The sequence below is a fragment of the Drosophila rhopaloa genome, unplaced genomic scaffold (genome assembly GCF_018152115.1).
Source record: "Drosophila rhopaloa isolate 14029-0021.01 unplaced genomic scaffold, ASM1815211v1 contig_164, whole genome shotgun sequence".
Classification (NCBI taxonomy): domain Eukaryota; kingdom Metazoa; phylum Arthropoda; class Insecta; order Diptera; family Drosophilidae; genus Drosophila; species Drosophila rhopaloa.
In genome coordinates this window covers 1,145,436-1,159,953 of record NW_025335044.1, presented here as the reverse complement: position 1 = coordinate 1,159,953, position 14,518 = coordinate 1,145,436, and the positions used below count along the sequence as shown (strand labels likewise).

At 37.2% G+C, this 14,518-nt stretch overlaps 1 protein-coding gene across 3 annotated transcripts; it reads left to right on the top strand.

Annotated features, from left to right (window-relative positions):
* Positions 1–2,480: 2,480 nt before the first annotated feature.
* LOC108042478 (ras-GEF domain-containing family member 1B) lies at positions 2,481–13,424 on the top strand. Of its 3 annotated transcripts, none has more exons than XM_044458334.1 (5): positions 2,481–3,170; positions 8,523–10,001; positions 10,077–10,220; positions 10,282–10,484; positions 10,540–13,424. In XM_044458334.1, exons 2-5 carry the CDS (start codon positions 8,607–8,609, stop codon positions 10,817–10,819), a joined length of 2,022 nt encoding a protein of 673 aa, XP_044314269.1. In that variant the 5' UTR covers positions 2,481–3,170; positions 8,523–8,606; the 3' UTR covers positions 10,820–13,424. The 3 variants fall into 3 exon arrangements, with proteins under 3 accessions (XP_044314269.1, XP_044314268.1, XP_044314270.1); XM_044458333.1 differs by having other exon boundaries at positions 8,520–10,001; positions 10,540–13,423; XM_044458335.1 differs by having other exon boundaries at positions 8,520–10,001; positions 10,543–13,422.
* Positions 13,425–14,518: the final 1,094 nt, after the last annotated feature.

The window sequence follows — 14,518 nt, the reverse complement described above, 5'->3', positions numbered from 1 at the left end:
GGGTATATCCTATAGCTCACATAGGAACAATCGGATATAACTTGCAAGAATGGAAGATATTTCGCGCAGTGTAAAAGCTATTGACATAAATCTTTCTAAATCTTATTTTTTATGAATACCTTGATCAGGGTTAAAGCGAGTGCCGATCGGACGTCTATATCCTATAGCTCCCATAGGAACAATAGGGTGAAATCGGCCCAAATTTGATGATTTTTAGAATATTTCGTGCAGTGTGTAAGCTATTGACATAAATTTGTCCAAGTCTTATTTATTTACGTATATCTTGATCAGGGTAAAAGCGCTTGCCGATCGGACGTCTATATCTTATAGTTTCTGTAGGAAAAATTTTTAAAGGCTGCGGAAATATCCCTTTTTTTCAATTTTTATATGACATTTTTGCAGTATAAAAGCATTTCACATGAAACTATGCAAATCTAGTTTATTTATGTATACCTTATTCCTTTCGCTACTTTTCAATTTGAGCAATTTCGGCAAAGTCTGCAAGGGTATTAAAACTTCGGCTTGCCGAAGTTAGCTTCCGTCCTCGTTTTGAGTTGAAATTTGTCTGAAAAACATTTTTAGCAGAATGGGGCCAACGATCCAGGACTAATTACTTAGTTCTAGAAAGGAGGTGTTTGATAGCTCATCCCCGGATAAAGTATCGCTACAGTTTATGATCGGTGCGAATCCTTTGAGCATTCATAGTAGACCACCAAGTTAATCCAGGATGACGTTTGGGTAACCTTTGCTTTGTTAATGCTGCGAATTATACTGACTCACTGTTTGACCTACAATTAACTTAATTTAATAATTAAACTAAGGGATTCGATTGCCTATGACGTGAAACACACAAGATTATAATATTTTATTCTTCATTTTATACTCAAAATTCATTTAAATTCATGTTAATGTTAACATTCTTGCCAAAAATTTTAATCATAATTTTCGAGAGAATTTAAAAATAAAACAAGAAAGGAAAGCTAACTTCGGGCGGAGCCGAAGTTGATATACCCTTGCAGATTATTCTGTAAATTGGCTGGCCAATTGGTTGGCCAAAAATAAAACCCATAGAAAATCCCAACTTTCTAACTTTACAAATGTCAAAGTTATGGCAATTCCGATCAATCAGTTATATGGCGGCTATAGGATATAGTCGGCCGATCCTTAAGAAATTTGGTAGGTTGGATTGACTGGCCAAATATAAAACCCATATAAATTCCTAACTTTACATACTGCGTGCGAAGGAACGAAGGGTGTGTGCAAGGTTTCTATTGGATATCTTAAAACCTGAGAGACTAGTTCGCGTAGAAACAGACAGACGGACATGCTTATATCAACTCAGGATCCTGATCAAGAATATATATACTTTATAGGGTCGAATATGCCTCCTTCACTGCGTTTCACACATTTGACCAAAATTATAATACCCTCGGCAAGGGTGTAATGACCTAAAGCCTAGTATCCAGATCGACAAACGATTACGCTAGAGTAAAAACTTTAATCTTTCGAGTGTGACCAACATTTTGAGAGTTCATCAGATTTAAGCGTGCTACGGTCGTACGGTCAATCAGCTGGGTTTGTTGACAAGCAGTTAAAATTCAAATATCGTATTTGCGGGAAAGAGCCTTTAAAAGATATTATCAAATACCTTGGCAAGACAAGTCTGCCGCTGTACAAAGAAATTAAATTAATTACATTCTGGACTTAAAAAACATTTTGCTCTGACAAGAGGCACCCCAGATACTATTAATGTTATTTTGTCCTCACATGTAAACACCTGCAATCGACTTTTGTGAGTTTTTTGAGTTTTTCCCTGGCAACGCTATGAAATTTTCTGGTATTTTTTCGTCGATCAGGGGACCGACGTGAAAAAAAGGGCCGACGAAAAGTGAACGCCAGCTGTTTGCCTCTCGCTCTCTCTCATGACTGGCGTACGGTTTTCGTCGATCTGGATACTAGGCTGTAGAAACGACGCCTGTGTGAATAGTCTTTTATGGTGTTGGCCAATGTGGGCACAAATTTCGCGTTAGGCAATCAATTCTTGCTCCTAATGAAAAAGAAAAAACTTAATATTTGAACATTGCTCGTAGCTTTTAATGTGTCATATGCCTATCTGTAATGTATTTCTTATCTAGATCAATTCACCAAGTATTGTTAAAAAGTCCTTTCTCTTTCGCCGGAAGAAAATAGTCAAGAAATTATGTTATAATAAAATAATCTAAGTTATCTAAAATTATCAGAACAAAAATTCTTACAAAAGTCGTGAAATCATAAAAATTATTTCTTTCAAAAAGGAAAGCGAACTATTAAATTTAATATTTCTGTGATTTCTTGTATCGGTTATTTTAATTTTTTAACATATCAACCCTACCAGAACTGTAAACTTATTTAAAGCATATCGAAATCACTTAGGTATACCCTTATTATTTCGCACTCGTAAACGCAGTTCTGTGAATCGCTCCGCGCGCAGTGTTGGTAAATGCGCACAGTCCTGCCATAGTAAACAAAACGCGTCGTTCGGGGTTCGCTGCGCATTTTTAATGCAATAAAAATAAAAGCGAAAGGCAAGACGAAATCACGCAACTGGCCGTCGCTTTACCTTTTGTGGCCATAAATCCGGGATTGAGCGTTTTTCATCGATGCCGACTCCGCGTTTCCCTGATTGCGGTGTTGTCTTACTGCTGTGAAGGAAAATTCTGCGTAGCAAACAAACCGGTCGGTCTTGTACATACAGTGTATATATACGTAGTATATACACACACACCAGTTCGGGCGCGTATATGGCCGAGGAAAAAGCGTCGCAGTGCATTTTGTGTGGCAAATTAATTGCGCCGAGTGTCTTGAAAAACAGTATTTGCCTGCCGAACTCGTAATTTTGGAGTCCATATGCCCCTGCTCTGCTGCGGGGGTGAAGGTGCGTCCATGTGAGCCTGCAAAGGTGGTGAGCCGCGAATTGTGAATTGCCGTGCAAACACACACAGACCCACCCCTTCCCGCTCCGACAGCAGCGAGTGTTCCACTTTCGGCTGTCCTGATTTTCCTGCAGTGCAGCCAGGACATCAGCTTTCTTCTGGGCGTGTTCTTCGCCCTGTCCTAGTTTCTGGGAACGCGGAGTCGATCAAAGGACCATCGAACCAGGATACTTGCAGCATGCTCTGGAGCTGCGACAGGTAAGATAGTTCCAATTGGTTACTCGTCCTGCTACCCTTTGCTACGATTCCAGTGGGAAAAACAGCTTTGCTTGGGTCACGGCCCCATTTATTGACTCTCTCGTCCTCTCTTCCCCGGTTGACTTCTTTGCTGTCCTCTTGGCTTTTCTCCTGCATTTCCACATGCGTCGGCCTTTGCCTTTCATTCACCTTGCACAGTGGAGCCGAAGGCTCAATGCCACTAACAAATCAAAGAACGCTTCAGCCGAGTTTCCCGTATCCAAATATTTCAACAAATAATACTCTTTTATTTATTTATTCTCTTGTTTTTCATTATCTATCTTATTAATACTTCAAGGCAGATTAATTAAATGTATTATTAAAAATGATTCCTATTTATATTTTATACGTATGCATTAAAAGTTTTTTAATAATTATTTCGCCTATTTGTATAACAGTTTCCGATAACTGTTAAATTTTGAAAAATAAAAAAAATCTCAAAATAACTTTTATAAGTAGTACTTTTTTGGCCTTAAATGTAGTGCACAAATTACATAAATGTAAGAATAAGGTACATTTTTTGGTAATAAAGAACTGACCTAAAAAACCAAGTTTATAAGTCTATATCTTAAGACAAAGGAATACAATCCACATTTTGGTGTTTTGAGGAGTCCATTACCAGATAGTCTAGGAAATATTCCCTTTTTTCTACTACTACACAGTTTAAACGATCACAATCGTTTTTTATTATTAAATAAAGTTTAAAAATGTGGCATATCGGTTTTTAACATCCAACAGCTTTAATAGGAACGATATATAAATTTTAATAAAGTTAATTAGGTTTGAGTATAGCTCAGATTTAATAAAGAGCAATTTGGTTTTATAAATGAGAAATTAATAGTTTTTACACTGAGTTTGGTCCACTGTGCTGGCCTTAGCGTTTCTTGTCTGTCATTGCTGCCTCTGCTTTTTCTTCTTCTTTCGGTTTGTATACAAATTATGGGGAGTCGTTGTTGTTATTGTTTTTGCAGTTGTTGTTGTTTTAAGCTTTTATGGGCAGTGCATTCCACTTGTTTGTTGTTGATGTTGTTGTTGGTGCTGTTTTGCTGGTACATATACTGTGAAATGTTATAAATATAGACTTTAATTTGCCTTTAGCTGAGTTCAGTTGTTGTTAAAGATTATTTGAAAATTGATTTTGTTTGGTCTGCAGTTAATAATTTATCCCCAAGTCCTCCCAGTTTCTACTTACTGGTGGATGAAGCGTGCAATATGGCAAGAAAAGTGAAAATGTTTCCCTTCCCCTTTTGGTTGTGGGCGTTTGGACTCCTTCTTTCTGTACGTCTTGGTAATTTAATTAACGTGTTCAGACCACCCGTTTTGCCTCTTTTCCCCTTTCCATTTCATCCCCCACCCAAGCCATTTGTTGACCCATATTCGGTCATTTTTGTTTTGCTGTTAATTACTGTTTGCATTTCTCTAGTTTCCTTTTAGCTTTGAGGCTGTGTGCTGTTCGTTAGCCTGTGATAAGGAATTATTTTCATAACAAATTAACATCTTAGTCGCTCGATATTTCTCAGAGGCTCGATATCAGGTAGCCTCAATGTTCACTCTTATTGCACAGTGGTTCCGATACATTCTAAAAACCGATCAAATGCAATAAGAACAAAAGTTTGAACTATACTATTGTTAAATATCTAAAAAAAAACCTCACGGTAACTTTCCACCTACTTGGCCAAGAAATTAATTGTTTTAAAATACTTTACAATAACTTTAACTTGGAAACCATATGATAATATAATAATAGTATAATTATATCAAATTTCAAATTAATAACTTTATTTATTACAAATTATTTTGCTGGTGGACCTCCGAATTAGGTCGATTCTAAACTAAATAACTTTTGCTAATAGGAAGAGAAATCAAGAGTTGTACGCAGAAAAAAATATTTTGTTGGGGTTAGTTTAGATAAATAATATAGATCCAAATTAAGAAAAAAGAGTTACGGATTTTTTTTCGACCTACCAATCCTTACATCTTGCATAATGCAAAACTAATTGTAAAAGTTTATACCCAAAACAATGTTAAACTTTTATTTACGACCGCTATGTTGGTTTCATTCAATCAGCCATTCTTAGGCAGAAAAGTCAGGCAAAGCAAAGACCTTTGTCAAATGCAGCCAATGCAGTCGTAATCTGTGTTATTTAAAAACAAACAAAAGGGAAGTTCTTTTTTTAATAAAAATTCTAAACTCACAAGGGAAATCTAGTTCTGTTAACAAATCTAAATCTGGAGCTCAAAAAGGTCGGTTCCAAAATCCTTTTGAAATTTTAAAGCCTTATAGCTTCCCACTTTTGCTCACCAATTAGTTTTTAGCCCACTTTCAGATTAAACAAGAAAGGAAAGCTAACTTTGGGCGGAGCCAAAGTTAATATACCCTTGCAGAATATTCTGTAAATTATATTCTTCAAAATTATTCATATGAATAATTTGAATTTGACATATCTACCCTTATCAGCCTCTTTTATAATGCAAGGGAGTGAAAGAAACGGGCACCAAAGTTATGTCATTTCCAATCGTTCAATTATATAGCAGCTATAGGATATGGTCGGTCGATCCTTATGAAATTTGATAGGTCGGATTGATTGGCCAAAAATAAAACCCATAGAACGTCCCAACTTCCTAACTTTACAAACACCAAAGTTATGGCATTTCCGATCAATCAGTTATATGGCGATTATAGGATATAGTCGGCCGATCCTTTTGAAATTGGTTAGGTCGGATTGATTGGCCAAAAATAAAACCCACAGAAAACCTCAACTTCCTCACTTTACAATCACCAAAGTTATGGCATTCCCGATCAATCAGTTATATGGCGGCTATAGGATATAGTCGGCAGATCCCGGCCGTTCCGACTATATCTTATAGCTGCCATATAACTGAAGGATTGGAAATGACATAACTTTGGTGTTTTTAAAGTTAGGAAGTTGGGACTTTTTATGAGTATTAAGAATGCATCATATGAATAATTTTGGAGAATATAATTTATAGAATATTCTGCAAGGGTATATCAACTTCGGCTCCGCCCGAAGTTAGCTTTCCTTTCTTGTTTCATAAAAAATATATATTTATATCGTGATTTTTTATTTGCCCAAATATTGGAATTCCGATATTTTTTTTTGATATTTTTTGATATTTTTGTCTTTGGTCACTCTTAATTCCAAAGCGACATCGACTGAAAGAATTCAGGCGCGAAATAAAAAATTGAGTGTAAAATCAAATTATACGGATATAAAAAACGGCGTCCGCCATCAAATGTGTTGTGTGCGACTCAAGAAGCACATAACGCAAAGGGTGTTATTAAAATCCCTAAACCCTGCATACTGGTCATAAAATATATATAATAAAATACTATTGTTTTTAAAAAGAAACTTATTGTCTTTTTATTGGGGGCGGTCAATTTATCATTTAACACAAATCAAAATAAATATCAAATATATCGACATTTTTATGTGATATTTTAAATATTATCATTTTTTTTTTTTGATAAAAAAAATATCATCGATACGATATTTTTAAAATTTTCGACAACCCTAGTATAAAAACAACAAAGTTATAATTTTTTGAATTTTGTTTTCCGATTGTTGCTATGGGAGCTATATGATATAAAGCGCCCGATCCGGTTCGTTCCGACTTATATACCAGCTAGCAGATAGCTTTACAACTGAGGGACTAGTTTGCGTAGAAATGGACAGACGGTCGGACAGACGGACATGGGTAGACTCTCCTGATGTTTTTGTGTCAAAAAATAGGCAATTTTCCTGAATTTTTCTTTTGAACAAAGAAAAAAACATAGGTACTTCAAACTTTTTTTTTTATATTATAGATAATTTTGTAAAAATTTCAACAATTTCGAAGTATTTCCGGATAGGGCGACGTATGCCAATGGGCGAAACTGGAACCCCGCTGGCGACTCTTCTACAGGTCAAAAAAATCGTCTTAAACAAAAAATTTAAAAATGTTCTTGTTTAGTAGGAGTGTGGAATAGACTACTTTTATCAAAATTTAATAAAAAATAAAAAAATGGCGTCGTTTTAAAAATGTAGTGTCGTTTAGTTACCGAAATTTTTTTCACTTTTTTGTCGATAAAAAATCTGATCTGTAAGCTATCTTGTAATTTTACTTCATTCCATAGACAATTTAATAACGCGTATTTAAAAAAAAACCAATAAGATTCGTTAAAAATTGACTGAGATATGACAGTCGCCAGCTCGAAAAATGTAGTTTTCCGGAAAACGCGTTTAAAGTTTTAAGTACGCTCCGTACCTCCTTTGAGTCTGTCGGCTCGGAGCTCTTAACTTTTAAACTATTACGTACATATTTCGATTTGCCCTTTAGTATGATATTCTAGACACTTGTATCTATCGAAAAAGCAAAAAAAAATGTTTGGATTTTTTGAACAAACTAACCAGAATGGACCCTTCAACCTTGTTCTATAAAACTCTCTAAACTTCTAATTTTGAACGATTAGAGAAATACAATTTTAGTTTTATAACAAGAAAGGAAAGCTAACTTTGACGGACAGACGGACATGGCTAGATCGACTCTCCTGGTGATCCTGATCAAGAATATATATACTTTATAGGGTATAAAAACCATCGGAAAATAAATAGAAAAATAACAACAAATTCTCCGAGATAAAGGTATTTTTATACCCTTGCAGAGGGTATTATAATTTTGGTAAAAAGTGTGCAACGCAGTGAAGGAGACATCTCCGACCCTATAAAGTATATATATTCTTGATCAGGATCACCTCCTGAGTTGATATAGCCATGTCCGTCTGTCTGGTTCTCCGTATGTCTGTTTCTACGCAAACTAGTCTGTCAGTTTTAAAGATAGCGATTTGAAACTTTGCTCACACCCTTCTTTTCTTTCGACTTCTTTCAACTTCGGCTTCGCCCGAAGTTAGCTTTCCTTTCTTGTTTTTAAATTACTTATAAAATAATGATTGACAAATTTATTGTGTGTCGGTAGATAGTGAACAAATACGCCGAAAAATTGTTATAACTGCGTCGGCTTGTGTCTTTTTCTATCAGGGTTAAATTTCAGGATACATTTACTCTATAATCTCCCACAACTTAGTTGGTTTTGACAAAACGGCTTACGTGGAGGCAAAGAAGAAGCGAAGATACCCAGACGAAGAAATAATTTCTGTTCTTGATTATTATATTTAAAAATATTTTTTATTTTATGGTTCATTGCTAATAATTTTGATCAACTTTTAAAATAAATGTCTATTTAAGTAGGAAAAAACTCCACACTTTCTTCCGACTAGACTAATGTTTCACTTCTGTTGTCCTCCCATTGCAGCAGCTCTCCGCTTGACTTTCCGATGCATTTCGGGCATTCCTTGATTGCCGGCTTAGATGCGCTAGCCTAGGATTGGACTGCGTCAAGATGTCGTCGAGCAACGGCGGTCTCAGCAGTGCCACCAATGGCCGCAGCGGTAGCACCGGCAGCGCAAATATCAACCTCAATCTTAAGGGGCAGGAGCGGTCTATAGCAGCGGGACCTGGGGCTGGTGCATCAGGTGCCACGACCACGTCAATTACACATAAAACACTGCCAGACCTGAAGACGCAGAGAAGCAATAGCGCTTGTCACGCCCACGAGTCACTATCCGCCCTACGTCGGATCGTGCTGCCGGAAAAACCGCCTGAGAAGCCGCTCAGCTATGCTGCGGCCCAAAGCCGAGTCTTGGGCAAAGAGGCTAAGGAGGGCCACCTGGTCTACTGCGAGGGGCGGCTTCACTCGGGTCCTCTGCAATCACTCATTGTCCACATGGTCCCCACCCACGAATACTATCCGGATGATGGCTTTGTTTTCGCTTTCCTCCTCAGCGCCAGGCTTTTTGTGCGCCCCCACGAGCTCTTGGCGCAGATCTCGCAGACTTGGGAACAGCAAGATGTGGGCGCCGGTGGAGATGCGGTGGATGATGCCGGACAGGTGCCTGGCCGACCCATGCTGCTTAGCATCAATTCTGCCTCGCCGCTCACGCAGAGGAAAGGATCCGCGACTGCGGTATCAGCATCCAGTTCAGAGCTAGAGCCGCGTCCGCAGCAGCGGACGAGCACTCAGCGCTCTGCCCAATACTGCATCAGACTACTGTCGGAATGGATCGAGATCTTCCCGTACGACTTCAGAGATGAGCGACTGATGCAGCAGGTGCGCATTCTGGCAAGGAAGTGCGTCTACATTGACAATTCGCTTGGCAAACAGGTGTCGCGCATCCTGCAGCTTCTCGTATCCCGACTGACGTCACTAGAGCAGTACGAGGAGTTTCTGCAGACACTAACCTCTGAGGAGGCCAGCAATCAGCAGCAGCAGCACCACCACCACGGACACCACCATCACTTGCACAATGCCTTCCAGACCTTTCTGGGCACCTCTTCACATACCAACGGGGCCAGTGGCGGCGGATCGGCCAGCGGGGCCTCCAATTCTTCCTCCAGCGGCCACACCTCCTCTGCCTCCACATCCAACTCGATCTCCACAACTCCACAGCCGGACGAAGTGTTCGGCATTATGGACATGTGTCCGAGCTGTGCGGACTTGGCCCACCAGTTGACTGCCATCGAGCTTGAGCGCCTGTCTCACATTGGGCCAGAGGAGTTTGTCCAAGCCTTCACAAAGGATTACCAGCAGCAGGCCAAGGATGGGGGCAAGGAGAGCAGCAAAGGCAAGGGTAGTGGAGGTGGTTCGTTGAACGACATGAAAAAGACACGCAACTTGGAGTCGTATGTGCAATGGTTCAATCGACTCAGTTACTTGACGGCCAGCGAGATTGTCAAGGTAAACAGTAAATAATATTTATAGGGATAAGTAGGCAAACAAATTAAATAAATCTTTTTATTTTGCCCCTTTCAGTACCCTAAGAAAAAGCAGCGTGTGCGCATTATAGAGTATTGGATTGAGACAGCCCGCGAGTGCTTCAATATTGGCAACTTTAATAGTCTGATGGCCATTATAGCTGGTCTAAACCTGGCACCCATAGGCAGACTCAAAAAGACGGTAAGTTGGGTTGCGTATTAACCTTATTTCGGCTGTTACTAATTTTGAATTTAATACTCAGTGGGCCAAAGTGCAATCGGCCAAGTTTTCCGTGCTGGAACATCAAATGGATCCAACATCGAACTTTAACAGCTATCGCTCTACGCTTAAAGCTGCGATGTGGCGCTCAGAGGGCGCTACTGAGGAACGCGAACGCATAATCATTCCATTCTTTAGTTTATTTGTTAAGGATTTGTACTTTTTGAACGAGGGCTGTTCCAATCGGTAAGTAGTTGTGGACGTCATAGGCGTAAGACCACTAATTGCCCAAATTTTTAAGCAGGCTGCCAAACAATCATATCAATTTTGAGAAGTGCTCCCAACTGGCCAAACAAGTGATGGAGTTTAATGAATGGAAGAAAGTGAACTGTCCTTTTGAGAAACTGCCCAACGTCATTGCCTATCTTCAACACAGCGCAGTGCTTAATGAGAACACTCTTTCATTGGCATCATTTGAGTGTGAGCCACCAGAGAACACGGAGGAGAAGGACCGCTACAAGACCGTGAAGGCGGAGACGAAGCAACAACTGCTACAGCAACTGCAAGAGCAGCAGCAGTAGTCGCAGTAACCACTATGTAGAGGGTAGACTAAGCTACGCTTAAGCGCTTGCCATGATTATTTTTTCAATTAGAGCCGTAAGACCGGGGATATTTTAGTCTAAGTTAATGAGAACGATGAGTACAGAGGGTGACCAAGCCTCAACCCTGATTATCCCCTCCTGCGAAAGAAAAGCTTTTGAAGCTTGAGTCTCTGTGTAATATGTTGTCAAAAAATTTTATTTTCACTCACTAACCTTCTCTTTGTGTTTCTGTCCCAAATTTTTACATGATGGGCGGCGGCGCGTCTTTTAGAGAGCAGCTCCGTAGGCAGTAATTTTATTTATTTAACTAGGCTATTAGAAGGGTGGAGACAACGAACCAATGTACTTAAAGCCTTATTTGGCTAACAGCTAATGCAACTCATTTAGTTATTAGCGTGGAATGTTTGGTATATCATGAATAAGTTATGATATCATTATTATGATCAAAACCATCTGACAAAGCTGCATGAGTACGATATATTCGTACGTGACCAGTATTTATATTTATGTATACAATTTTATAGCTAAATGAAATCTTTTTGATATTCCCTAAAGATTACAATCAAATATAATCTGACGGGTTACAGGATGATTCTTTCTCGAGGCTTTTCTGTATCAGTAAAATAATATCCGCAAATTATCAGTCGCTGAGCATAAAAATGTTCGTATAATTAAGAAAACCAGCAAGTAGGAAAGGCAACATAGAAATGAAAAAAAATGCTTCTTTTTTATAAGAATTTGATTTTTAACGATGCAATTGCAAGATTAAGTAAAATTGTGGATTTAATCATTAATGATATTAACTATAAAAGGACTAAACACAACTTACGTGATTAAAACTGCTTTCGAATAAAGGATATGAACAAAACCAGTTCTTATAACAAAATATTGTAATTTGTATATGTTGGATTATGATTGGATTATGATTTGATTTTTTTGTTTTTGCTTTTGAGTGTCAAATAGAAAGTCATCATTATCAACATATGGTTTTCTACCTTACCAAGGGGGACTAAGCCTTTATAGAATGCAATAGAAAAGCATCAAAGTTAGCTGAAATAACAAAAAAATGGCTTTTCAACAAGCATCGTTTTTAAAGTTAAAACTGATTTAATTGCTGATAGGAATGAGTCTTAAGGGGGTATAGTTACTTCGCTGCAATATCGTTAATTTTTATGAATTTTTATTTGCGATACGGATAGTCTCAGTACAATTTTTGTTTTCCCATGTGATAATAACACCATTTATACAATATGTGTGAAAATTTGCATCCAAAAATATTAAAAAGAGTGATATAGGCAATTTCCGGCCCCACCTCCTTGCGATGCACATCGTAACTGGTCACAAAATCATCTGAATTGAAAAAATCAAATTGCATTATTTAAAGGAAAAATTTCCCCAGGTAACGGCTTAGAGTTTTTATTTTTTAATTTTTTTAGAAATTTAGAAAAGAAGCACTGTGCAAAATTCAAAACTATTCGTCCTTTGAAATGACCTACGTTCAATTGCCCATAACTTCGGAAGTTTTACCCGGATCTATCTCAAATTGTAACACAATATTCTTGAAATGTTGTTCATTTAGAAAACGAAAATTATTTATTTGCATTATTATTTTTGATTTTAGTTTTGGTCGACTTTTTCACTGTTTTTTAGGATACATTGTTGATTCATTTGCATTATTATTTTTGAAATAAATCGAAAGAGATGGCAAAGAAATTGATAATAACGGAAAACTTAATAGAATTATAGCCATAGCCAGTGCTGTTAGCGGATCGGTAAAGGAGGAGAGTTTTCTCAGACGGGCGTTATGAAAATTTCATAATAAATATGTCAATAGCTATATCAGTCTGGACCGAGGTCTCGATCTAAAAACATTCAGCAAATTGCAATAAGATTCCAAAAGTGCTAGTAACTTCACATAAAACCTAATACTCAGGATCAAAAAACAAGTTCGGAAAAACATGAATCTTTCCAATGTGACAGCATTTTTAAAAGTTCATCGGAATTAAGTGTTCTACGGTCTTACTTTCCATCGGGTTGGTTTGTTGACAAGCAGTTCAAATTCAAAAATCTTATTTTTGAGAAAGAGCTTTTAAAATTCTTAACTACCTTGGCAATTTAAATTTAACAGTTTTTTTTTAATTTACTGATAATTAATTGTAAATTTAAAGGTCAAAGCTGCACTAAGTTCAGCAGGCTATTTTTATATTTTTTTGTAGTGTTTTTCCGTCTATTTTTGACCTAAGAAAAACTTTGCTCTGACAACAGACACATCAAAAAATATTTTTTTCGTTGGGGCCTGAGGAACGTTCATCCAGACTTAATTTCAGGTGGTTGGCAACGCGAAGTAATTTTCTGGTACCGGGGTGAAAAAAAGCCTTTCGAGAAGTGTTCGCCAGCATTTTTTTTCTGAATGCAAAACATCTCGAGAATATTGTTTTAAAATTTTAGATCGATCCGAGTAAAACTTCCGTACTTATGGGCAGTTGAACGTAGGTAAGTAAGCGCGTTTTATATTCAATTTTTGGGTGTCCCAAACTATAAAACAATCTCCTGAAAAGTTGCCATTTGAAAATCGGTGTACACGATCCTGAAAAATCTATCGGACGGATCGTTTTGAGATTTTGCACAGTATTTCTCGACGTTTTTGGGTGCATTACAAAATCAAAAAAAAAAACTCAACCTGAGGAATCTTGTCCTTTAACTAATGCAATTTGATTTTTTCATTTCATATGATTCTGTGACCAGTTATCGTGTACACCGCAAAACGGGTTTTTTCGAGGCACCGCCGGAGATTGCCTGTATGTATCTCACTCAATTTTTAAAATTGAGCTGAGACTATCCGAATCGCCAATAAAAATTCTTAAAAAATTACCGATTTTGCACCGCATTAACTATTCCATATAAATTAAACAGTTCTTTTTTATAACTTACTAATAATTTTTGGTAATGTTAAGTTTACAGCTGCACTAAGTTTTCGCAATCGATTTTTCTCAAACTTCGTCAATCTAAGTACTAAGCTTTACAATGGAAAATATAATAGAAGCGCGCTGGTAAGTGTAAAGTGTAAAGTAAAGGAAAATAATATGTTCTTGTTATTTAAATTTTAACGAATATTTTATAATAAAGAACAAACGGACTTAAAAAAATTGTTTTAGCAACAAAGAAAATTAGTTCAACAATGGAAAAAATAAGTGAAACGATCTGCTTATAAATTAAAAACAACAACTTTTTCGAAGTCATTAATCTGTATTAGTGCATCTAAATCTTGAGATTGTAACAAAATTGGAGACTACTGGGACATTACTCAACTTTCTGTTATTTTTCCCATAGTATATCCTTTCATTTGGATTTAAAGATACCAAATTTATTTTTAATGGCCTCAAATGGTCTAAATCGATCTTTGCCTTGGGGTTGTAGCAGAACACCCTATTATCTTAATTCGTTTATCCTATGGAAAATTCTTTTTATAAGGAGCTTGTTTGCGTTTAATAAAAAGGGTGAGGTATTTATTTATATATTTAAAGTGTTTAGCATGTGACAATTTTAGCAGTAAAACTTTTAATTCTCACACCTTTTGTATATTGGCAGAATGTTAAGAGCTTGGAGAAATGCAATTTTATCTGATAGATAAAAATAAGACTTTCTCCCTAAAATTTGAGCCGTAAAAACATAAAAGCA